Here is a 26303-nt window from a genome sequence, read left to right as displayed (position 1 = left end):
TTGTCAAAGCCAGTACATCCAGGGCTAAATGAAATATCTCAGATGATGAGAGAAACTGGGAGGAACAGAACGGCATTAAAAGAAAAAGAAAAGCTATCATTTATTAAACACACTTTTTTCTAAGTACTTTGGTAAGTGCTTTACTTCCACTATGTTGTTTAATTCCTAAAATAACTTCATAAGGTTAGTAGCAATAGCCCCATTTTACAGAAGAGAAAACTGAGGCTTAAGGAGGTAAGGTAACTAGCCCAAGATCAGTTAGTACATTGTTAAGTCAAGATTCAACACTAGATCAGCCTAGCGTTAAGTGTCATGCCCCAACTACTATCATCTCCAGGAAAAAGTTTCCAAAGGATTCTGGGAAAAGGAGTCATTAACAAAGCTATGGAGAAAAACACTCTGCCACACGGATGAATGAGTACTTAACAATGCATCAGTATGTCCTGACACAAGGATACCTCGCATGTGTAAAACATTCTCTTTTTAAAAAAAACTTCTAAAAAAAGAAAAACAAAAAGAACTTCTCATTTTATATTGGAGTATAGGCGATTAACAGTGCTGTGAGGGACTTCCCTGGTGATCCAGTGGTTGAGACTCCACGTTCCCAACGCAGATTCAATCCCTCATCAGGGAGCTAGATCCTGCATGTGGCAATTAAGATCTGGCACAGCCACATTAATTTTTTTTTAAAAGAAAAAGAAACAAAAAACAGTGTTGTGATAGGTTCGGGCAGACAGCAAAGGGACTCAGCCATACAAATACAGGCACCCATTCTCCCTCACTCCCCTCCCATCCAGGTTGCCAGGTAACACTGAGCGGCCGAGCAGGGCCCGGCCTGCATGACCTCTGAGTTCTCCGGACTTGACCTGAACTGACTGAAACAAAGGAGAAGCAGCAAGGAAACCACCTGAGGCAAGGTTAAAGAGCCCAGAGAGGCTCATCAAGACTGGGACATGAGACCTAAGACCCTGCACACACCCGAATCAGGTCAGCAACCCCACCCTTTTGAAACAGTGCAGAAGAAGGAATGAAGATTGTTACTGCCTTGATCCTTATTTTATACCCTGACTATATAACCTCTCCCTACTCACCAGGGAGGGGGGCACAGGTTCTTGAGGAGCTAGCCTACTGTACTCCCCCTTTCCCTGGCAAAGTAACAAAGCCACTCTTTTTTTCTTCTCTATAACTCTGTCTCCATATTTCTGTTTGGCACTAGTGCACAGCCAGCCAAGATCCTGGCAACAGTGCCCTGTGCTATATAGGACTTTGTTGGTTATCCATTTTAAACATGAGAGTGTACATGTTGATCCCAAATTCCCTGTCTCTTTTCCTCCCATTCATCACCCCTGGCAACTATAAATTTGTTCTCTAAGTCTGTGAGTCTGTTTCTGTTTTGTAAAATAATCTTTACTTTATAAAATACATCCACAGTTGCTAGAGAAGAAATTCACAATGTGAACCCAGGTCCTTGGACTCCAATCCCAAAGTCTCTCCTGCTATGTTGCAGTTGCTTCCCAGCATGATTCGAAGCATCCCAGACAGATCAGAATCACTCATTAATGATACACCTCTAGAAGAAACAATTTAATTTCTTTCCCAAGGAGGCAAAAGGAAGAATTTAATAGTTCCCTCAGAACTACAGAATGAAAAATGAAAGGCAGGAACCACAAAAAAAGAAATGTACCCTTCTCCAATATATTGTCTCACAGGGAAAAGGCTCTCAAATCCAGATAACGTAGCACATTTTTCTGTATTTTATAATGAAGCCTTTCAAGAGTCTCAGAAAATAAACCTAGCTTAGAAATTTCATAAAATTCAGTCTAAATTAAGCACACTGCAACTGATAAACTCTTACAAGAACACAGTTAAGCCTTTACCTTGATGACTTTTCCTGACCCCAATTTCAGACGAAGAAGCTTATCTTTGTTAGCAGTGGAATCAAAAACCTGAAAGTTGATCAAAATAAATGTCAGCCAACTTCACAAATAATAATAATCATTATGATGTTCAACTTAACACAGAATAGCACAGTACTTCTGAAACAGGTAATGTCAAATATACTGGAAAAATATTCTGACCTGAAAAAAAGGGACCACATCATGGCTAAAAGTGTTATCACACTGAGTATCTCCAAGGCAAGGAATTTCCAGGTTTAGAAAAAAATAAACTTCTACCACCACATATTTAAAATGATCTTAATCCAGAAAGAATTTTCAAATAAATTATCTCATTTGATGCGAACAATCATCTGGCCAAGAAAGTAGATAGAGCCCTACTAACTAAGCTCAACTCATGGGGGAAAAAAAAAATTAAGAGCTTAAATGATTTGACAAAGTCAAGTCAGGATAAAATTGGGACTTGAATCCACATTTTGGACTCATAATCTAAAACTCCTTTTATCAAACCATACTACTTTTGAGGGCTTAATAATATAAAAACACAACAAAGCCCAATCTATTCACACTAGTATAAGAAAAACAGAGAAACAACTGTGAAGAAAGTCTAAAAAGTTTAAGGCCTAATCCCATAAGAATCTATTCAAATTTAAAATTGGTACAGGAGGACAAGATGTACACATGAACAATTACCAAAAATAACACTGGTGCAAACTAGTTTCCACTTGCTCTAAGGAAGAGACACAGTGGCACCGAGCAGATTTTATACACTAGCATTTCATGGCTATGCCTCAAAAGCGGGGGTAGAAGTCAAACCAAGGCTCCTAAAAGATTTCTATTTGCTAACAGCAGCAAATAGACTCTTGAGAGTCCCTTGGACTGCAAGGAGATCCAACCAGTCCATTCTGAAGGAGATCAACCCTGGGATTTCTTTGGAGGGAATGATGCTGAAGCTGAAACTCCAGTACTTTGGCCACCTCATGAGAAGAGTTGACTCATTGGAAAAGACTCTGATGCTGAGAGGGATTGGGGGCAGGAGGAGAAGGGGACGACCAAGGATGAGATGGCTGGATGGCATCATGGACTCGATGGACGTGAGTCTGAGTGAACTCCGGGAGATGGTGATGAACAGGGAGGCCTGGCGTGCTGCGATTCATGGGGTCACAAAGAGTCGGACACGACTGAGCGACTGAACTGAACAGCAGCAATTCACAGTAATATACTGTACATCTGAATAGCTCTCATGCTATTTAAATTACAAAAGAACTTGCAAGGTACTTTTTCTTACCTGGCCCAGAACGTGATTCTGAAAGAGCCAGCTGGTATAGGCCACTTCTAAAGAATCTCCAACTTCTACAGCAGGGCCTTCCACTACAATAAGGTCCTGTGACAGCACTGAATCCAGGGAAGAGGTGCTGTTGCACTTGGCAATGCAAACCTGCGAGGTGAAATCGAAGCAGCATGAACCTAGTTTAAGCTCAGTTAAGGACTCACTCAGTTACTACTAATTGCTCTTTTCCAAACAGTGGCACCCACTTACAAAACAAATTACATGTTTAGAAGCAAACCATCCAGAAGTCAGTAATCTTGCCAGCAATCAAAGTGCTTAAGAGTATGGCTTTGGAGTCTGACTGTCTGAGTACAGATCTGGGCACTGCCACTTATTAACCTGTGACCTCAGCCAAATAACATAACTCCTATGAACCTTATTTCAGAGTTTTTTTTTTTTTTGTAGGGTGGGATAAAGGCTTTGCATATTTCCTAGGGTTAGACTGAACCTAACTGAACCCTAGGTTAGACTGAACAAGGAGAGTACTTGGCACAATGCCTGGCAAATAACAGAAAGTACACAATAAACATTTGCTATCATTACTATACTAATTTACTGCTTCAGTGTTTGGGAGCCTATGAAAGATAAGGGAGCATCTAAAAAAATGTCAAAGACTATTTGAAGAAACAAAATAAAGGCCCTTTACAAAACTATGATGTATTCCTAGAATTCATCTCTACCACCTACAGATGTACCCATATTATGTTAGCTCAGATACTAGATAAAGAAGTCAAACATATTTTTATGAATAATTTTTCTATAGTCAATGTTTGAACATATATACGTTAGAAACTTGCTACTCATTTTCTTTAAAAAAAAGTTTCATTATTGCAATCAAACAAATGCTAGCTAAAACAATGAGAAGTCATTTTTTTATCAAGTAAATAAGAGTAAGAAGGAAAAAAAAACTATAATAATTCTAAATGTTGGCTAAGGGGCTTCCATGGTGGTCCAGTAGCTAAGAATCCGCCGTGCAGCGTAGGGGACACTGGTTTGATCCCTGCTCCAGGAAGATCCCACATGCCCAGGGGCAACTGAGCCTGTGTGCCACAACTACTGAGACCAAGCTGTGGAGCCTGTGAGTTGCAAACACTGAGCCTTCGCACCAGAACTTCTGAAGCCTCAGCACCCCAGAACCTGTGCTCTCCAACTAGAGAGCAGCCCCTTCTTGTTGCAACTGGAGAAAGTCCAAGCATAGTAACGACGACTCAGCACAGTCAAAAATAAATAAATGTTGGCAAAGGTATAGTGAGAGAACTGATATGGATGTAAAATAGTACAATTTATACAGAATCTAAAAATATATGAACTCTTTGATTCCATCTTTCACTTCTTCCAGCCTAAGGAAATAATCAGAGACCAATGCAAGAGACATGGGTTCAGCCCCTGGGTTGGGAACATTTCCTGGAGCAGGAAGTGGCAACACACTCCAGTGTTCTTTCCTGGAAAATTCCATAGACAGAGAAGCCTGATGGGCTACAGTCCACAGGATCGCAGAGTCGGACATGACTGAGCTACTGAATACACATGCACGCTGAAAGGACTGTAACTACATATGCACCTTATACATAAGGAAAAAAAAGAAATGTCACATGATAACAGTGATTACTTTGGGTAGTAAGATTATGAATGCTTTAAAATACTTTTCTAAATTTTCTATAATGACAATGAAATAACTTTTAAAAAATTCTTTTAAAATAATGTCTTAAAAAAGATAGTTGTATTTATTCCTTAAGATAATTTATGAGACGTGTTTAAAGGTATGTTTATATTTAGCCTTTTCTTTCTCCTTTCAAGCAATAAGTATTCTTATTATTTCCCTAAAATACAATAAGTTCAAGGGATGAATTTAGTGGGGTTTTTAAATGCTTGTAACTAACGATATAGCAAGTCATGAGTTTTCCATATATTTTCTTAAAATCAAGGGAAATCCAGACTAGTGCTTGGCTCTTCACAGAAAGAATACAATAATCTTGCCTGTTTATTGAATTCCACGGCAGCCTTCTCTGACTCAAACATGATGGACCAGTTTTGCCTCTGGTCATCATAAAAGGTACTGTAGTTATTGGGCCGAACCTGGAGAAAGGAGAAATGTTGAGATAACCCAACAGCAGACAGCACAGTGGATACATGTGACTGCCTAAGCTCACGGAGAAGGGCCTTGCCTCAGGTGGACCCAAGGAGAGTTACCAGGGAACTTACTTCTTCCCTCCTATCCTCTACCAATCACCCCTTAGTCCACAGAAGGAAGTCAAGAGACCTTCCCGAGAGGTTCTGTTAAGACATTCACTCTGGGGAATTTCCTGACAAGCACAGCCAAAAAAAAAAAGATACCTACCCTAGAGTCCAGAGTGAAGACAGTAGATCTAATTCCCACCAGGTATGCACAGACCCATCTTTCCTATAAACCAGTCCCAAAGGAGCTACTGGTTCCAATAGGGAAAGCCTTACCATCAGCTCAAAGTTCAGATGAATCCTGGCAACAGTTACTGGCTGTTGCTGACTGATGTAAAGAAGAATCTTATACTGCACTCAAGCATAGACGGGCAGAAAAAAAAGAGAGAGAAGTTAAAGAACAATACAAAGATGTCAGGGGTCATGCTTCATGCAGGTATAAAACTCAAACCTCAGTTAACCCATTAAAGTTTAGAGTTTATCTTCTCACCATCTACTTTAATCTCTCCTCATTTCGACCCTACTCTTTTAACTGTAATTAGCAATGTCTTTATTTTGTTGGTGTTTTTATTTGAATGAGGGGTGACTAAAGAGATAGGCAAATGGCCCACAAGTACATAAAAAAGGTGTTCAACATCATTAGGCATTAAGGAAATACAAATTAAAACCACAATAAGGTACCAGCTCACACCTATTAGAATTGCTATTATAGAAAAAGGGAAAAAACAAAGTGTTAGCAGGGTAGTGGAGAAACTTGGAACCCTCATATATCACTTATGGAAATGTAAAATGGTATACATGCTGTAGAGAGAGTTCAGCAGTTCCTCGAAAAGCTAAACAAGGAATTACCATTCAGTTCAGTTCAGTTCAGTTCCTCAGTTGTATCCGACTCTTTGCGATCCCATGAACCACAGCATGCCAGACCTCCCTGTGCATCACCAACTCCCGGGGTCTACCCAAACCCATGTCCATCGAGTCGGTGATACCATCTATCTCATCCTCTGTGGTCCCTTTCTCCTCCTGCCCTCAATCTTTCCCAGCATCAGGGTCTTTTCAAATGAGTCAGCTCTTCACATCAGGTGGCCAAAGTATTAGAGTTTCAGCTTCAACATCAGTCCTTCCAAGGAACACCCAGGACTGATCTCCTTTAGGATGGACTGGTTGGATCTCCTTGTAGTCCAAGGGACTCTCAAGAGTCTTCTCCGAAACCACAGTTCAAAAGCATCAATTCTTTGGCATGCAGCTTTCTTTATAGTCCAACTCTCACATCCATACATGACTACTGGAAAAACCATAGCCTTGACTAGATGGAACTCTGTTGACAAAGTAATGTCTCCGCTTTTTAATATGGATCTAGGTTGGTCATAACTTTCCTTCCAAGAAGTAAGTGTCTTTTAATTTCATGGCCATATGACACAGCAATTTCCCTCCTAGTATAAATGCAAAAGAACTGAAAAGAGGGACTCAAACATACACTTGTACATCAATGTTCACTGCACTGTTATTTACAGTAGTCAAAAGGTGGAAACAACTAAGTGTCCAGCAGATAATGAATGGATAAACATTAAAAATGTGCCATATATATATATATATATATATATATACACACACATACAATAAGATATTATTCAGCCATAAAAATAACCAATTTCTGATACATGCTACAACATGGATGAATCTTGAAAACATTTTGCTAAGTGAAATAAGCCAGACAAATATTTTATCATTCCACTTATATGAAATACCTAGAGTAGGCAAACTCATGATAGTGTGGGACAGGGAAGCCTGGCATGCTGCAGTCCATGGGGTCAAAAAGAGTCAGATACGACTTAGGGACTGAACAACACAGAAAGTAGATTAGGGGTTACCAGGGAATAAGGGAAAGGGGATGGGGAGTTATTGCTTAAAGATTACAGGTTTTGTTTGGGGCGATGAAAAAAGTGGAAAGAGTGATGATGGTTGCTCAATACTGTGAACGCAATATATGCAACTGAATTATATAGCTAAAAATGATTAAAATGGTAAATTTTATGTCTCATACATATTTACAACACACATACACAGAAATTAAAATTCAATCCTAGAAGGGAGGGAGAGACTGACTACAGAAGCTCATATATAATCATGTAGTAGAAAGGACTTCCCTTATACTATGTGAGGCAGATATAGCAGGGACTGATCACCTCATGCCAATCCAATTATAGACTGAGCTGCTCAGGGAAGGATCACAGGTATATGAAGAGCTGGCTCACTTCCGGGCTGTCCCTATTCCTGAGCACTAACTACGGAGGCTTTTGATTGAGAGCCTGGATGGCCTCTGACTCTTTGGTCCTGAAGTTTTCTGCCCATCAGAGATTCTGAGCTGAGATTCTTTAGTCTCTTCCCCATGAAGTTCAAAATCTAGGACATGTATTGAGAGGAAGGTTGTTGCTTCCCAACCGTAAGTTGGACTTTATCTCCTATGAGCCAAAGGTAATCTTTCCCTCTGCTTTTCTGGCATAGTCCATGGACTTCCACACCACACCCCAGTTCATCAAATGTCCCGTGGGGAAAAACCATCTTGTGTTTGGAGCGCCTTCAGTTTTTGCCAATGTCTTTTTTCCCCGGTGGTCTCTGCTTGGGACACACTTGATGGTTAGTCTACTCCTAAGTATCAGCAAAGATCTCAAGGCAAGGAAACGCTCAGCTCATTGGCTCTTTCCTCTCAGAATTTTAATTCATCTACTCCTCATCATTTCCATAGCTCCCTAATACAATTTTTTCACTTTGTCTTTTTATACTGTTGCCTGCTACAACATAAGACATTCTATCTGGAAGTGAAGGGTGGTGAGGTCCCCGTGTGCCTGTGCTAAGTCACTTTAGTCATGTCCAACTCTGTGCGACCCTATGGACTGGGCAGCCCATCAGGCTCCTCTGTCCATGGTATTCTCTAGGCAAGGACACTGGAGTGAGTTGCCATGCTCTCCTCCAGGGGATCTTCCCAAGCCAGGGATGGGACTCACATCTTTTAAGTCTCCTGTGTCAGCAGGTAGGTTCTCTACTACTAGTGTCACCTGGGAAGCTCACAGTCCCAATACCAGATTTTTAAAATCCAAATGGCAATCTCTAATGAATTAACAAAGTTAGATAATAATCAACAATGGCTGGTAACAGGGACTTCTCTGGTGGTCCAGTGGTTAAGGCTGTACGCTCCCACTGCGGTCGGTGCAGGTTTGATCCCTGGTCAGGGGGCCAAGATCCCACACGCCTCCTAGTGGGTCCAAAAAAAAACCAACAACAATGGCTGCTAACATGACAAAATGAGAGACAATCAGACATTATATATCTCCCAATGGGAGAATGAGAGATTTAAGGAACACAGTAACAAACTGCAATGCATGGACCCTATTAGGTTGAAAGTAACTGTTAAAAAGAAAAAAACAGATAATCAGGGAAATCTGAATACTAACTGGTAGTGTGCATGAGATCAAAGAATTATTGTGGATTTTGTTTAGGAGCAATAATGGTTATGTTTTTAAAATCTTTATCTTGCAGACATATGTACTAAAATATTTCCAGCTAAAACTGTATGCTGGAGATTTATCCAAAATGATCTGAGCAGGAGAACAGGAAGACAGGTTGGAGTTGAGATGAAAAAGATTAATAACTGTCAGACTTCAGTAATGGACATGTGGGTGTCTGATATTCTAGTCCCACTGTTTTCACACGTGTTTTGTATATTTCCAAAATTAAGCTTTTTGTTTTTCATATACATGAGTGTTGTCTATTACTTCAGCTACCCTGAACAGGTAATCTTCTCTCTCAGCGACTCAGAATTTCTGAGGTATGTGGACTGCATGTTATCTGGACCTCTGAAATTCTATTGTTTGCTATGTGTATTTTAACAATCTTCAAAACCTTCTGGAGAAGAATTTGAAGCTAGATACAATCTACCCTGGCCACCTGATGCAAAGAACTGACTCCTCGGAAAAGACCCTGATGCTGGGAAAGATTGAAGTCGGGAGGAGAAGGGGACGACAGAGGATGAGATGGTTGGATCACCGACTCAATGGACATGAGTTTGGGTACGCTCTGGGAGTTCGTGATAGAGAGGTAGGCCTGGCGTGCTACAGTCCATGGGGTCACAAACTGACAAGACTGAGCGACTGAACTGAATTGAATTGAACATAATCTACACAAGGAAATCAGTCTCTGGGCTTCTAATCACATCTTTTTGACTCAAATCAGTATTTTGCTGTGTGATAAACTGTCCAACTCACCAAAAAGATATACACACACACACACAAAAAAAAGATAAACAGTGGTCATACTCTAAGCGTTGCTCATTACCTAACAAAAGAATGTCCTTGGTAAATGAATGACTCTAAGATTCTACAAATTCTTAAGCTAGATCCATATCACAAAGGTCAAACTTAAGGAATTTGAGTGGTTGAATTTGTTTTAATGCACAACAGTAAGCAAAACGTGACTATAAATATCATTATACACCTAACATTAAAAATTCATATTAAGTACAATCATTCTAATCCTCTGATATATAAGCCAAGTCCCCATAAAAACCAGTTCATTGGTATGATTTGGGACACCTGAATATACATGAGACAAGGGGGCATGCTCACCTCTCTGGTTGTGTGATTTCCCAGGACTGCAGCACCAAATTTGCCCTGCTTTACATATTGACCATTTGTGCTACAGAAGAAAGAAAAACAGGTATTAACATTTCCTTCAAATCAGTAGATCCAGCTTTCAGACATTATATATCTCCCAAAGGGAGAATGAAAGAGATTTAAGAAACATAGTAACCAACTGTAATGCGTGGACTTTATTAGATGAAAGGTAAAGGTAAGGTAAAGGTAAGGTAAAGGTAAGGTAAAGGTAAAGTCGCTCAGTCGTGTCCGACTCTTTGCAACCCCATGGGCTGTAGCCTACCAGGCTCCTCTGTCCATGGGATTTTCCAGGCAACAGTCCTGGAGTGGATTGCCATTTCCTTCTCCAGGGGATCTTCCCGACCCAGGGATCGAACCCGGGTCTCCCACATTGTAGACAGACGCTTTACCGTCTAAGCCACCAGGGAAGTCAAGTAACTGTTAAAAAGAACTATAGAAGTGGGGAATCTAGTCATTCAGCCTCTAGAAAGGGCAGACAACAGTTTATAATTTAAACCTCTGACACAACTTCTTTACTCTTTAAACATCTACTGTTCATGATCTTTCTCTGAACTTTTAAAAAGGCTGCTGCTGAGGGTATAAGCACTTCCTAGAGAGAGTACACAAGGTAATGGCTCTTCAAAATTTTGTGTACAGAACTGCCCAACTGAAACATTAAAAGCATTACTAATACTTTGTCTACGGCAGGACTGAGTAGCCATTTTGCAATGAAGAGAGAGGCCTATTGTGAAAAGACAGGAGCTTATCCCGCAGCCCCAAGCAACTTCAGAAAGCGGTCCTTCTCAGCTACTTACTAACGATAGGCATGGACTGCTGTGGCAACCAACACTGTGGAAGTGCCTGTCGTGGTGGGCGCTGTTTTTGGTGTCCCCTGATTCCCTGATGAAGAGATGAAGGAGAAAACAACAGTTGTCATTCATTTCTTGCTTGAAACTGATTTTTAACCATTAAAGCAGCTTCAAAATTCTTCTTTAACCTTATAGTTGATGTCACAATGCTTTTACAACCTTTGTCCTCATCTGATCCACAAAAGGGCCCCTGTGGTTATGGCTGGGGATGAAGAGATTGAGCCTCTAGGCCCCAAGTACCTTACATGGTGACAGTAGCAAGCCTAGGACTAGCGCTCAGGATTCTGGCTCCATTCCAAACAAACCCTTGGGCTGGACAAGCAGCACTGTCTAGAAAGCAAGATTATGTTCCATTACTTTCTTTTCTCCTTTCAATATGTTGACAGTGATAATTAGTAAAAATGAAGTTGTTTCCCCTTCCTTTACCTTCAGAGTTGAAAATTTTTGATACTGAGATTATATTCATAACTTTACTTTCGCAGTAGTAAAGCAACACTAACATTTAACTTAGTACATTTAGAGTAAATCATATATGCACACCCACCAAAGGAACGCACTGATGGAACAGTGAGAACACAGGCATGGACATAGCAGCTAAGAACTTATTTTCAAAAGACTCCTCATTTGATTCTTTTCGTTGTTGTTTAAAAAAAAGACAACAGGCCCAAAATGGAATCACTGAGCTTAAGCTCCAATCCACTAAACAGAGATTCAACGTAATCACAGTTTTGGCGCTTCAAGAAATGGAATCTTAAACCAATCAGGAATGATCTGATCAGTTCAGTACAGTTCAGTTGCTCAGTCGTGTCCGACTCTCTGCGACCCCATGAATTGCAGCACGCCAGGCCTCCATGTCCATCACCATCTCCCGGAGTTCACTCAGACTCACATCCATCAAGTCCGTGATGCCATTCAGCTATCTCATTCTCGGTCGTCCCTTTCTCCTCCTGCCCCCAATCTCTTCTAGCATCAGAGTCTTTTCCAATGAGTCAACTCTTCTCATGAGGTGTCCAGAGTACTGGAGCTTCAGCTTTAGCATCATTCCTTCCAAAGAAATTCCAGGGTTGATCTCCTTCAGAATGGACTGGCTGGATCTCCTTGCAGTCCAAGGGACTCTCAAGAGTCTTCTCCAACACCACAGTTCAAAAGCATCAATTCTTCGGCACTCAGCCTTCTTCACAGTCCAACTCTCACATCCATACATGACCACAGGAAAAACCATAGCCTTGACTAGGCGGACCTTAGTCAGCAAAGTAATGTCTCTGCTTTTGAATATACTATCTAGGTTGGTCATAACTTTCCTTCCAAGGAGTAAGCATCTTTTAATTTCATGGCTGCAGTCACCATCTGCAGTGATTTTGGAGCCCCCCACCAAAATAAAGTCTGACACTGTTTCTACTGTGTCCCCATCTATTTCCCATGAAGTGATGGGACCAGATGCCATGATCTCCATTTTCTGAATGTTGAGCTTCAAGCCAACTTTTTCAGTCTCCTCTTTCACCTTCATCAAGAGGCTTTTTAGCTCCTCTTCACTTTCTGCCATAAGGGTGGTGTCATCTGCATATCTGAGGTTATTGATATTTCTCCCAGCAATCTTGATTCCAGCTTGTGTTTCTTCCAGTCCAGCGTTTCTCATGATGTATTCTGCATAGAAGTTAAATAAGCAGGGTGACAATATACAGCCTTGACGGACTCCTTTTCCTATGTGGAACCAGTCTGTTGTTCCATGTCCAGTTCTAACTGTTGCTTCCTGACCTGCATACAGATTTCTCAAGAGGCAGGTCAGGTGGTCTGTATTCCCATTTCTTTCAGAATTTTCCATAGTTTATTGTGATCTACACAGTCAAAGGCTTTGGCATAGTCAATAAAGCAGAAATAGAGGTTTTTCCATGATCCAGCGGATGTTGGCAATTTGATCTCTGGTTCCTCTGCCTTTTCTAAAACCAGCTTGAACATCAGGGAGTTCACGGTTCACGTATTGCTGAAGTCTGTCTTGGAGAATTTTGAGCATTACTTTACTAGCTCAAGTGAGATGAGTGCAATTGTGCGGTAGTTTGAGCATTCTTTGGCATTGCCTTTCTTTGGGATTGGAATGAAAACTGACCTTTTCCAGTCCTGTGGCCACTGCTGAGTTTTCCAAACTTGCTGGCATATTGAGTGCAGCACTTTCACAGCATCATCTTTCAGGATTTGAAACAGCTCTACTGGAATGCCATCACCTCCACTAGCTTTGTTCATAGTGATGCTTTCTAAGGCCCACTTGACTTCACATTCCAAGATGTCTGGCTCTAGATTAGTGATCACACCATCATGCTTATCTGGGTTGTGAAGATCTTTTTTGTACAGTTCTTCCGTGTATTCTTGCCACCTCTTCTTAATATTTTCTGCTTCTGTTAGGTCCAGACCATTTCTGTCCTTTATCGAGCCCATCTTTGCATGAAATGTTCCCTTTTTGTCTCTGATTTTCTTGAAGAGATCTCTAGTCTTTCCCATTCTGTTGTTTTCCTCTATTTCTTTGCATTGATCACTGAAGAAGGCTTTCGTATCTCTTCTTGCTATTCTTTGGAACTCTGCGTTCAGATGCTTATATCTTTCCTTTTCTCCTTTGCTTTTCACTTCTCTTCTTTTCACAGCTATTTGTAAGGCCTCCTCAGACAGCCATTTTGCTTTTTTGCATTTCTTTTCCATGGGGATGGTCTTGATCCCTGACTCCTATACAATGTCACGAACCTCATTCCATAGTTCATCAGGCCCTCTATCTATCAGATCTAGACCCTTAAATCTATTTCTCACTTCTACTGTATAATCATAAGAGATTTTATTTAGGTCATACCTGAATGGTCTAGTGGTTTTCCGTACTTTCTTCAATTTGAGTCTGAATTTGGCAATAAGGAGTTCATGATCTGAGCCACAGTCAGCTCCTGGTCTTGTTTTTGCTGACTGTATAGAGCTTCTCCATCTTTGGCTGCAAAGAATATAATCAATCTGATTTTGGTGTTGACCATCTGGTGATGTCCATGTGTAGAGTCTTCTCTTGTGTTGTTGGAAGAGGGTGTTTGCTATGACCAGTGCATTTTCTTGGCAAAACTCTATTAGTCTTTGTCCTGCTTCATTCGGCATTCCAAGGCCAAATTTGCCTGTTACTCCAGGTGTTTCTTGACTTCCTACTTTTGCATTCCAGTCCCCTATAATGAAAAGGACATCTCTTTTTGGTGTTAGTTCTAAAAGATCTTGTAGGTCTTCATAAAACCGTTCAACTTCAGTTTCTTCAGCGTTACCCAGGGATCGAACCCGGGCCTCCTGCATTGCAGGCAGACGCTTTACCATCTCATGCCACTCAATTCATGAACTGCTGAATATAGCCAATAAGATCTTTAAAATTTAATCAGCTGAATTTTATTAACAGTATTGACATATTTTTATATGTTTATAAAAGTTTATATAGAGTACATGTATACTGTAGAAAACCTGGTAAATTCAGAAACACAGAAAGAAAATAAAAACAATCTATAATCTCACCATTGAAAAATAAACATCAATAGTATGATGTATTTATTCCTAGCCCTGTTTCTATATACATAAACTTGTCAGCTTTTTCATCTTTTCTAAAAAACATTAATGATATGACTTGGCAATTTCCTTTTCTCACTTAGTATACACATTTCCTTATACTCTTCAAAAGAATCTCCAAAACAAATACCACTAGCAGTATGAATATGCCAGCTTTGCATCCTTGCCAACAAGAGGAGATGAGCTTTCTCAATCTTTATCAATGGGATGGGGGGCATTTAGGGAAAGGGGAATGCCATCTCACGGTTGTTTTCATTACCATTTATTGATTACAGGGAAGCAGAAATTCAACATTTTATATAGATTTGTATTGGCCGTTTATTTTGTTTGATTTTGATGTATTGCCTATTTTAGATTGTTGGCTTATTTTCCTAGTCTGTGGTGTTCTTATTCTCCTTATTATTTTGTAAAAACTGACAACAGTACTTTCCAGTTGTATGTATGTGACGCTATAGAATATAAAACTTCTCTCCGGAGAAGTAGTAAATGACCAAGAAAAAGAGAAACTCAGGTCGCAGTTAACACTGAGAAAAAAAATTACTGTCTCCTCAAGGCTCTCATCTCCCTACCTATCATCCTGAAAATGCAAGGCTGTTCATGGAGTTGCTAGAGGGATAAGCAAGTCAGATGTCACAATCATGGGATCTTCTCATTGGCTAAGCATTTCTTCATCTCTGAAATCAGGATTGTACAGATTGTTTAATTCCCTGCTCATAAGGACTGCTTTTAATATGTGATTTGAAATCTTTTTCTCCAGCAAAGTTTTTCACTTTCCTTTGAAAATATTTTATCTCTTAAATTTTTTAGTTTAAAAATGTCCTCTTACCAGCCTCCTATTTCCCTTAAGGCGTAACCTGTTGTGTGTACTCAAACTGTGTTCCTTCTAGTTTAGCCTTCATTTCCGAAATAATTTTTCTGATATCTCTAATTCTTGCCTGAGTCCTGTCACCTACTTCCGGGATTTTAAAATTCTCATTTATGTTCCCATTTCATGTCTTTATGTTATTTTCTTAATGGTAATAGGTGGCTGCAGTTGAAACATTCTCACAGAATAGAGCTCATGTTATAGAGATATTATTCTGCTCCTTGCTCTTGTAATAACTGCATGGAGCTTGATACTTTTCTATTGTTTATTTTTATGTGAAATTTGCTTTTCCGAACTTTTAGACAAAAGAGTGGTTCAAGGTGGCTTTCCTAACTTCATGGAACTCACTCCTCTGCTGTGAGGATTCAAAAAAGCAGGGGGGCTTCTGCCTGCTTCCTGATTCTGTTCTAGCCCTACTTTTATCTGAATCTTCTCTCCTTTGCTTGCTCTTTTTTTTAAATGTATTTATTTGGCTGTACTGGGTCCTAGCTGCTGCACTTGGACTCTTCAGTTGCGGCTTGTGGGATCTAGTTCCCTGCCCAAGGATCTAACCCAGGCCCTCGGCATGAGAGCACCAGGTCTTAGCCACTGGACCACCAGGGAAGTCCCTAACCTTCACTTCTAAAACCCTTAACCTCCTCAATTTTAATTCCACTCCCAGCAGGTTCCTCTTGGGGTGGGGACCTCTCTGAGAAGGTCATCATAGAGGGTGAGTCTCAAAAGTTCATAGAAGCAAGAATGCTCCAGTTCTTCTAGTCCCCATCATCAACCCCTTTACTCAGCCAATTAAAACAGGCAAAATGCCTTGCAGTTCCAGCTTGACCTGCCGTATTTCTCATGAACATCTGTTGGCTACTTTGGGGTTCTCTCACTCTCAGAGGCAGATATTATTCCATTGCTTCCTGGTTTTCTCCCATGCAAATGTTGACACCATGCAAACTGGGTCCACACCTGCTTATACTTGGGAGGTTCATGAAGATCTCTTTTCAATTGGTTTTATTGTAAGCATTATCTATAAGTTTGTCTATTTTATCTAGTTTCTCTGTTTCTATAGGTCTCTGAAGAGACTGAAGAGCTATGCTGCAGCCACCTCCTTCTCTACAATGACTTGCTACATAAATGCTCCTTGAACAGAGAGCATCTCCTGCATTACTAGTTTTTATTTGTGAATGCCTACATAAGACAATATAGTTAATTTTTCATTTTAAATACCTCTATAATTTCCCCTTTAAAAGCATAACAAATTCATAGTTGTTGTTTTCTAATTTAAAAAAACCAAGTTACTTCACTGGGTAGGGACTGAGGGTATTTGTTTTTATCCACATCCATTAACTCAATCACCATAAACTGAGTCACAAGCACACTGCTAATGAAAAGATGTGCCAGAGGAAATGTAAAAAGCACAGCCTACTAGAAATCTGGCCAGATTATGGCTTGGAGAATAGGACCCATAATTCACGACAAAGCTGTCAAAAGTGACAGGTAAGACTTGGAGCAGGGGTCTGCAAACACTGTATGTAAAGGGCCAAACAGTGAATATTTTGGACTACAAGCCACACAGTATTTGCTGCAAGGATTCAACTCTAAATATCCTAACAGCACCCTCAGTGTCAGCACTGTGCCTAGCACATAAAAGACACTCAATACTTCCCTCTTTCATCCAACAAAAATTTAATATAACGTCTCTTACCACTTGTTCTGCTCTGGGCTATTCCTTTCATTTACTCATTCACTTGTCTGTTTTGGCCACACTGGGCCTTCATTGCTATACCTGGGCTTTTTCTAGTTGCGGTGAGTGGGGACTGCTCTCTAGCTGCGGCGTGCGGGCTCCTCACAGGCACCTTGCGGTGGCTTCTCTTGTTGCGGAGCACGGGCTGCAGGCACGCAGGCTTCAGCGGCTGCAGCACACAGGCTCAGTAGCTGCGGTGCGGGGGCTTAGTTGCTCTGCCACATGTGGGATCTTCCCAGACCTGGGATCGAACTTGTGTTCCTCACATTGGCAAGCGCACTCTTATTCATCACTGGACCACCAGGGACGTTCCTGGGCTGTGTCTATCAGTCCCTCACTCCTCTTCAGACTCTTACACAAATACAGCAAAGTGCAGAGGAGGGCAGAAAAGTTTTGGAGTAAGTCAGATCAGAGTTCAAATTTCAATTCTGTCACTTACTGGTTTTGACCTTAACTATGCCCCCAAACCTCTCTGAGCCTCTAAAATGGTGGCAGTCTCACCTATTTCACAGAATTGTTAAATCAGACAATCCAGGTAAAGCACCTGAGACCAGACATGTGGCAGGCATTTAAAAAATATTAGACTCTTCTTCTCTCTTTTTATTCAACAAATGTTCATTCCTTATTTCTTGTGTTCATCATGATGAAAGGTACAGGTGATACAGCATTGAGCATCACTGTCTAGTTGGGAAAAATTCACTGTTAGCATATATCTAACCTATCCAGGTGAAGGATGTGAAAGGCAGCTAGCTCTTCCTTCTTGTCAAAACACTGGACAGTGCCTACTTAGAGTGCCTTGGGCAGAGTTTTGGAGAGTGGTTTCCACCTGGAGCAGAAGGGCTTACCTGTGACCTTCCTCCATCAGATTCCAAACATGAGCATACTACCTAGCCACCAAAAAGAATCTGAGAGCTCAGAGCAGTCTGTGCCTCACTGGTGGTGAGCCTGGCCAAGCTGATCAAGGATGGGTGACCTGGCATGACACTTTTGGAAGGCTGTTTAATGTTCCAACTAGCCTGTCGGAGGTCAATCCTAACCTCTTAACTTACCGGTTGGTGCTGTTCCCTGGCCTTTCTTGGGTTGCTTTGGAGCTGTGTACTGGAAGAACTCATTTCCATGGCCAGCAGCTGCCTGATCCAGTCCAAAAAGAGAGGCCAATCTGGTACTGTTGCAGAAAATGAAAACGACCTTTCATTTGACACATTTCAAACCTGGGATTATTACAAATGCTGCTCATGCTCCACCCTTGAACAAATCCCTCCTCGACTATATATCCCACCACTCGATATCAGAAGCAGCAGCTAAGTATCTTTGAAATCAAGATTGTATTTCTGATCTGGGCAGCACCAAACGGCCTTGCCCCTCCACAGGACTCTGGTCAAGGCGTCTCTCTTTTCTGGGCCTCCGTTTCTTCATCTGTAAATTAAGGGGATTAGCCCAGGTGTCCTCTTCAAACTGTACATTCTTACCTTTAGCAAGTCATAGTTTCCTAGTTTTTACTAGTTTATTACACTGAAGTAAAGTTATATTACAGGGAATTCCTGGTGGTACAGTGGTTAGGGCTCTGAGCTTTCAAAATAAAAAAAGAAAGAAAAATAATATTGTCACCTTTAAAAAAAAACTGTATTATAAGCTTACTCCATCAAACATAATCCCATCTAGGATTCCATCCTTCATGGCAGAATGATTCTTTTATGATGAATCTTATGCCCCAGCTATTCCACTGAAACTGCTCTTACTAAAGTCACCAACAATCTCTTTGTTAATGAACAGTTTGTTTATCTTTATCTTATTTGGCTTTCATCCTGCCTTTTTACACTGTCAACTAATTTGTTCTTCTTTAAACAAACTCTTCTTTTGACTTCTGTGGGGATATCTGCAAGGGTGGGAAGAGGGGCTGACCCAAATAAGAGGTCAACAAATGTTAATGGGATCCCTCTCTTATTGTCTTTCCATCTCTCTGGCTCATTTAACTCCTTGTTCTCTTCTACCACTGTCCAACCTTTAAGCATCCATGCTCCAAGATTCATTCTCTCCTTTGGCAATCTAATTTATTTACCTTGATATCAGTGCTATCCAAATGCTGATGATGCTCAAATCAGTATTTCTAGCACAAAATTTCTTCTGAATGCCAGACAACACAGATATTCCACAGGGAAGACAAATGCAACATGTCCAAACCAAAGCTTGTATTTTCCAATGTCCACTGCCCCATAAAACCTGTATTTACTCTTGTGCTTCTTCTCCCTGAATGACATTTTGTGTCAGGGTCCTTAAGACCACCTTCAGGCTCAGTGATTTGCTAGAAGGACTTGCTGGGCTTAACACATAGTTATAGCATAATATATATAATATTATACTCAGGGCTAGGATCTATTAAAACAAAAGGATACACAGCAAAATGAGCAAAGGGAAAAGGTGCACTGGAGCAAAGTCCAAAGGAAACCAGGAACAAACTTCCAAGAGTCCTCTCCCAGTGGAGTGATACAGGACATGTTAAATTCCTCCACCAATAAGTTGTAATAACGTCTGAGTGTGGCCTGTCAGGAAAGGTCACTAGACACTCAGTGCCCAAGGTTTTTTATTGTGGGCCAGTCACACACAAGGTGCTTCCTTGTGGCTCAGCGAAAAAGAATCTGCCTGCTAACACAAGAGACAGAGGTTTGATCCCTAGGTTGGGAAGATGCCCTGGAGAAGGAAATGGCAACCCATTCCAGTATTCTTGTCTGGGAAATTCCAAGGCCAGAGGAGCCTGGTGGGCTACAGTCCATGGGGTTGTAAAGGCTGGACACAACTTAGCGACTAGAGAGCAACAGTCACATAGAAACCTTCTAACATGTACCAAAATTCTTGACTCTCAGTGTTGGCAATTATGGATAAAGCTGCTAGAAACATTAAAAAAAAAAAAAATCTAGACTCCCAGAAGACAGTTCAGTTCAGTTCAGTTCAGTAGCTCAGTCATGTCTGACTCTTTGCGACCCCATGAATCACAGCACGACAGGCCTCCCTGTCCATCACCAACTCTCAGAGTCTACCCAAACCCATATCCATCAAGTCGGTGATGCCATCCAGCCATCTCATCCTCTGTCGTCCCCTTCTCCTCCTGCCCCCAATCCTTCCCAGCATTAGGGTCTTTTCCAATGAGTCAACTCTTCGCATGAGGTGGCCAAAGTACTGGAGTTTCAGCTTCAACATCAGTCCTTCCAATGAACACCCAGGACTGATTGCCTTTAGGATGAACTGGTTGGATCTTCTTGCAGTCCAAGGGACGCTCAAGAAGAAAAACAAGGTTCAGTATAATCCATATCATTTGCACAAACAGTTGAGGCAGAGTAAGCTGCTCTTATCATTTGTGGAAAGCTTTATATCACTGTGGCAAACTGTGGCTGTCAATCAAGTTCCCATCTGCCAGCAAAGGGTCAACCTTGTAAGCAGGACTTTCTAAGGATAACAGTCTCAGGTTCAAATGTAGGCTACTGTTATACAGTGGAACTTTTAATTTCTCATATAAGGCACAATCTTTCTAATCTCCAGTCTTTGGATATGCTATTCTCTCTGTCTGAAACATTCTTCCCCTAGAAGCTGCTCCTTAATCTCAAAGACAAGGTTAGCTGATCTTCCTACAGGCTCCCAGAGAACTCTGTACTTCATTCATTCAAGAAATACGCACCATACCCTATGTTAAGTGCTACATATACACCAGTGAGCAAAACTGGGTTCTGTTTTCAAGCAACTTGTATACTGTAACAAGGGAATTAGATACACACTATATAACTGTAACCTATAACATGAGATATATAGCAAGTGGCTGTTATATGGAGTATAACATACAGATCATGTTAACACACTATGGAGTAAACATAGAGATTAATAAAAGTTATTCAGCTGTTTATCATCTAACATGGTAATCGATTATTGATTATGATCACTACTTGACTGTATGGGTTTCCTAGGTGGCTCAGTGGTAAAGAATCCTCCTGCATTGCAGGAGAAGGAAATGGCTACCCACTCCAGTATTCTTGCCTGGGAAATTCCAGGGACAGAGAAGCCTGGTGGGCTATAGTCCTTGGGGTTGCAAAAGAGTCCAACATAACTTAGTGACTAAACTATATTTTCCCTATGGTCTGGTATGTAACAGGCTCAATAAGTGACTCAAAGTCTTATTTAGCTGAGCTCCACTTCTCCAAAGCCATCTTTAGTTTAGATAAAGTAAATATTGACGCTTCCCAACAACTTTTTTTGGCTATTTCCCATAGATAATTTTAATGTATAATACATACTAGATTTTACAAAATAAATTTAATATGATATTAATACCTTGTTTTCTCAAGGTAGTGAGTATACTGTGAGTTTCCTGTAAATAGGGCCAGCAATGCCTACTTTAATGGACTAAGAGGTTTCAATGAGATTACAAACATAGACAGCAGTGCTGGCCTACTCCACATTAAGATCTCAACAAATGCTAATGAAATTTCAAGAAGACCAAGAGATCTCCTTTTACCTAGGGCAATCAGAGCAGGTTCCCTAAAAGAATTTTAAGATCCTAGGAGAGTTGAGCAATGCCTTTAACTCTGCGAAAAATTTGCAAAGCTTAAAACCTTGTTAAGATTAACAGATTATGCACAAATCGTGAATGTCCTTGTTAGCTTCAGTAAACTATGAGTACTGACTTTACTGTTTTAATTTTGCAGATTTTTTTTTCAACAGAAAGACAAGAGTATTATAGGTAAACTATGCTCCATAGATGCCCTAAAGGCCAGCCAACTGATGACTGCAGGTCAATCCAAAAGTCAGGTTAACCCAATTATCTTTCAGATTAAAGCCATTTTCTATTAATTTTTAAAATGAACTCTACACAGACAAGGGGCACAGGTTTTTTTTCTAAATTATTACATTTTCTACTTCTAAAGTGTTCTCAAATGTACATTGACATCGACATTGAAGTTGCTCAGTCGTATCCGACTCTTTGCTACCCCATGGACTGTAGCCCAGGCTCCTCCGTCCATGGAATTTTCCAGGCAAGAGTACTGGAGTGGGTTGCCATTTCCTTCTCCAGGAGATCTTCCCAACCCAGGGATTGAACCCGGGTCTCCCGCATTGTAGGCAGACGCTGTACCGTCTGAGCCACCAGGGAAGTCCCAAATGTACATATCCCCCTAATTACTTCAGCAAGAGTGAGTTTGCTAACTCTGGACTTCAGTCTCTAAGTTTATAATTCATAGGAAAAGTCATTACAGCATTAGTCACATTTAAAAAGTAAATGCCAATGCATTTAGGTATCAAAGTCCTTATCTAACCTTAGTTTTATATTCCTTTTCTTTTCTCATTCAAAAACAGAAATATACACATTTAGGATATATCAATATATTTTAACAAATGGGGATTCTTTTTATTGTTAAAGTACTTCTTTTCCAAACTGTTGTATCAAACATTTACTTCTATTATAATAAGAAGGCATATGGGTAGTCAGGCATATGAAACCTGCTTGCCTGATTTCAAATGCAGGTTCTTCTACTTTTTAGCTGTTTGACCATGAACAAGCTACCTCTCTGAGCATTATTTGCAAAATGAGATTAATAGTAAAAACTGCCTCAGAGAGTAGTAGAGAGAAATTAAATATGATATTGCATATGTCGTACTTAGTATAGTACCTGGCACAGAGTAAGTACACAATATGTTTTATACACAGGTGTACACATCCTATTACCTTAAAAATGTCAGTTCAACTCAGAGACCCCTAGAAGGAAGAAAACATGCTTGATCAATGAACAAGCTGATCAGGAACTATGAACTGATATCAGCATAAATACAAAGCTACAAGACGGGGAGAAGTCTCAAAGATCACTGAGAACAACCCCATTATTTAATAGACTGGGGTGTGGAGAGCCAAGGATGGGAAGTGAGTGACTTCAAAGTCACATTCCTAACTGGGGGCAGAAACAACTTCAGAATCGAGGCATTTCCGTATCTTTTATAGAACTTAAAAATGCTTTCTGATGATCAGTTCTAAATTTCCTTTTTCTACTTCTACAATGGGGATTTATAATTACTATGCTAATCAGACTTGTCTACATATAACTTTTACGTAATCTAAAACACAAGTATATATTACTGGCTCCCTAAAAATGCTTTTCGATTATTATTACTGGACTGTTGCATTCCATTACTAAACTGGAAGTTTTCCAGTGGCAGCAACTGTGCCTTATTCCTATCTTTGTCAGCTGAAGCCAAGTACCATACACCTGGTAGACATTCACATATTTCTTCATTTCAGTCTCAAAGTGGAGAAAGGGCCAAGACCCCCCAAAAAAGCATCCTGATTATTACTTTATTACTTCTAGCTTAACCATGGACCAAGAGGACTGAAAAACTGGAACACAAATTATTAATCATCTAGACAGCCATCCTAGGCACCAATACTCCCACTTCTTTTAGGCTTGACTATCTTAAATAGAATCAAGGAAGTCACGCATTTAAGTCATGCATGCATGCGCTAGTTGCTCAGTCATGTCTGACTCTTTGCAACCTCACGGACTGCAGCCCGCCAGGCTTCTCTGCCCATGGGATTCTCCAAACAAGAATACTGGAGTGGATTGCCATTCCCTTCTCCAGAGGGTCTTCCCTACCCAGGGACCGAACCCTGATCTCCTTCATTGCAGGTAGATTCTTTACCCTTTGAACTATAGGGAAGTCAAGATACTATCAACTACAACCTGGCTCTAGCAAAGAGTATTCTGCCAGAAACAACAAGGGCATTTGCCGCTGCCTCTGCGGAGATTGAACCCTGTGCTGCTGCAGCTATTGACCTTTAACAGCTCCTGAGGGAGTTCAGGGTGGACTGAGGCACTCTGTGCCCCAGGATATCTGGTGGGACAGGTCTTCAGAGAGTAGGGTATTTTCAGGAACTGATTTCATGATCCCATGAAATGGGATTGTGCGGATCACAATAAACTGTGGAAAATTCTGAAAGAGATGGGAATACAGACCACCTGACCTGCCTCTTGAGAAACCTATATGCAGGTCAGGAAGCAACAGTTAGAACTGGACATGGAACAATGGACAGGTTCCAAATAGGAAAAGGAGTACGTCAAGGCTGTATATTGTCACCCTGCTTATTTAACTTCTATGCAGAGTACATCATGAGAAACGCTGGACTGGAAGAAGCACAAGCTGGAATCAAGATTGCCAGGAGAAATATCAATAACCTCAGATATGCAGATGACACCACCCTTATGGCAGAAAGTGAAGAGGAACTGAAAAGCCTCTTGATGAAAGTGAAAGTGGAGAGTGAAAAAGTTGGCTTAAAGCTCAACATTCAGAAAACAAAGATCATGGCATCTGGTCCCATCACATCATGGGAAATAGATGGGGAAACAATGGAAACAGTGTCAGATTTTATTTTGGGGGGCTCCAAAATCACTGTAGATGGTGACTGCAGCCATGAAATTAAAAGACCCTTACTCCTTAGAAGAAAAGTTATGACCAGCCTAGACAGCATATTGAAAAGCGGAGATATTACTTTGCCAACAAAGGTCCATCTAGTCAAGGCTATGGTTTTTTCAGTAGTCATGTATGGATGTGAGTTGGGACTGTGAAGAAAGCTGAGCCCAGAAGAACTGATGCTTTTGAACTGTGGTGTTGGAGAAGACTCTTGAGAGTCCCTTGAACTGCAAGGAGATCCAACCAGTCCATTCTGAAGGAGATCAGCCCTGGGATTTCTTTGGAGGGAATGATTCTGAAGCTAAAACTCCAGTACGTTGGCCACCTCATGCAAAGAGTTGACTCACTGGAAAAAACTTTGATGCTGGGAGGTATTGGGGGCAGGAAGAGAAGGGGACGACCGAGGATGAGATGGCTGGATGGCATCACGGACTCGATGGACGTGAGTCTGAGTGAACTCCGGGAGTTGGTGATGGACAGGGAGGCCTGGCGTGCTGCGATTCATGGGGTCGCAAAGAGCCGGACACGACTGAGCGACTGAACTGAACTGAAGGGCATACTAGTTGACTATCAACCTGTGCTTTCCAACTGATGTAGATCCTACTTCAGAGCCATCCCCTGGCCCAAACTAGAAACTTTCCAAGGACACTGCAATTGCGAATACATCCTGCCCCACTTGGAGTAATGCTTTGGGGTAATACAGAACCTTAGGAAGAAAGTCATTTGGCTTTCTAAGGTAGACACTGATAGTTGAGCTTTGTTCAGCTGGAACCCTGGGGGGGCATAGCTGAGGTCAGCATTGTAGGGTGACCAACAGGTCTAATTCTGCACAGAATACAAATTAAATGGATCTGGTCTTAGTTCCTGGTGGTTTAATTAATCATAATGGCTGACTCAATGATATATTCACAGGAAAATTTGCCAGAAGTCAGACAGTGTAGAAATGAGGGGTGGATATTCTTGGGAAGGTAGTCTTCAATAGCATACCTATATATCTTGTAACAGTTTATATCCTGGACCATCTTTTCACACATGTTCATGTGGCAAGACTGAGCAACTGAACTGAACTGAACTGATTTCATGATCCCAATCTTATCATCTCTTCATATCTAGAAAAGCACTAAATCCCTTCATGATGACATCAGATCCTTTCAACTATCAGAAAACCTCTTGTAAAGTAAGCTTGATTGCATTGAACTCCCCCTTCACCAAAATCTTATATGTTGACCTTCCCTGAGTGCCTCTTTTGAGCAGTCTCTCAGAGCTATCTGAGGTGCTGCCTCTCAGGCTGCAGTCCTCATTTTGCCCCAAACAAAACTTAACTCGCAGCTCTCATGTTGTGCATCTTTTTCAGTGGAGAATACTTACAAATTATAAGTAATATACAAGAGGGACTGAAAAGCAGCTGCAGTGCTCACTGTCATGTGTTCTACTTCCTTACAGGGAACCAGAATAGGAACAGCTGAATCAGGAAATGCTGGTGAAACCTTCTGTATTCTCAACCTTAAACTCAAAAGTTCTCTGTATATCCTTGTTTCGAAGCCTTTTCTCATTCAATTAGCTGTTGCCTGTGTTTAGGGGTGGAGTCTCATGCCTACAACTAGCTTCTCAAGACCTTGAAAAGCCTGGACAGGAAAGCAGCATCGCTGAGCCACCAAGAACTTATCTCAGGCCAGGAATGTGGGGAAGAGCACATGACTGTTATTATCTATTCAGGAATTTTCAGTCAGCAGCGTTTGTTGCACCAAAGTTGGAAGCCCAAAACTCTACTTAATATTCTAATT

General features: G+C 40.9%; 1 protein-coding gene across 15 annotated transcripts in view; it reads right to left on the bottom strand.

Annotated features, from left to right (window-relative positions):
- Window positions 1-26303, bottom strand: part of FKBP15 (FKBP prolyl isomerase family member 15) — a 62084-nt gene that overhangs the window by 33874 nt on the left and 1907 nt on the right. For 9 of the 15 annotated variants that reach the window (XM_060408895.1, XM_012112964.5, XM_060408896.1 and 6 more), the window contains exons 2-8: window positions 18129-18244; window positions 10862-10946; window positions 10020-10089; window positions 5677-5751; window positions 5203-5301; window positions 3184-3333; window positions 1878-1946 (exon numbers count right to left, since the gene is read on the bottom strand). In XM_060408895.1, coding sequence (XP_060264878.1) covers window positions 1878-1946; window positions 3184-3333; window positions 5203-5301; window positions 5677-5751; window positions 10020-10089; window positions 10862-10946; window positions 18129-18244 — 664 coding nt within the window. The remainder of the gene's footprint in view (window positions 1-1877; window positions 1947-3183; window positions 3334-5202; window positions 5302-5676; window positions 5752-10019; window positions 10090-10861; window positions 10947-18128; window positions 18245-26303) is intronic. The other 6 variants (XM_060408898.1, XM_042242877.2, XM_060408900.1 and 3 more) reach the window with 1 other exon arrangement.

Source organism: Ovis aries, chromosome 2, assembly GCF_016772045.2.
Source record: "Ovis aries strain OAR_USU_Benz2616 breed Rambouillet chromosome 2, ARS-UI_Ramb_v3.0, whole genome shotgun sequence".
NCBI classification, from domain to species: domain Eukaryota; kingdom Metazoa; phylum Chordata; class Mammalia; order Artiodactyla; family Bovidae; genus Ovis; species Ovis aries.
The sequence above is the reverse complement of the archived record's forward strand: the minus strand, read 5'-3'. Positions and strand labels throughout refer to the sequence as shown.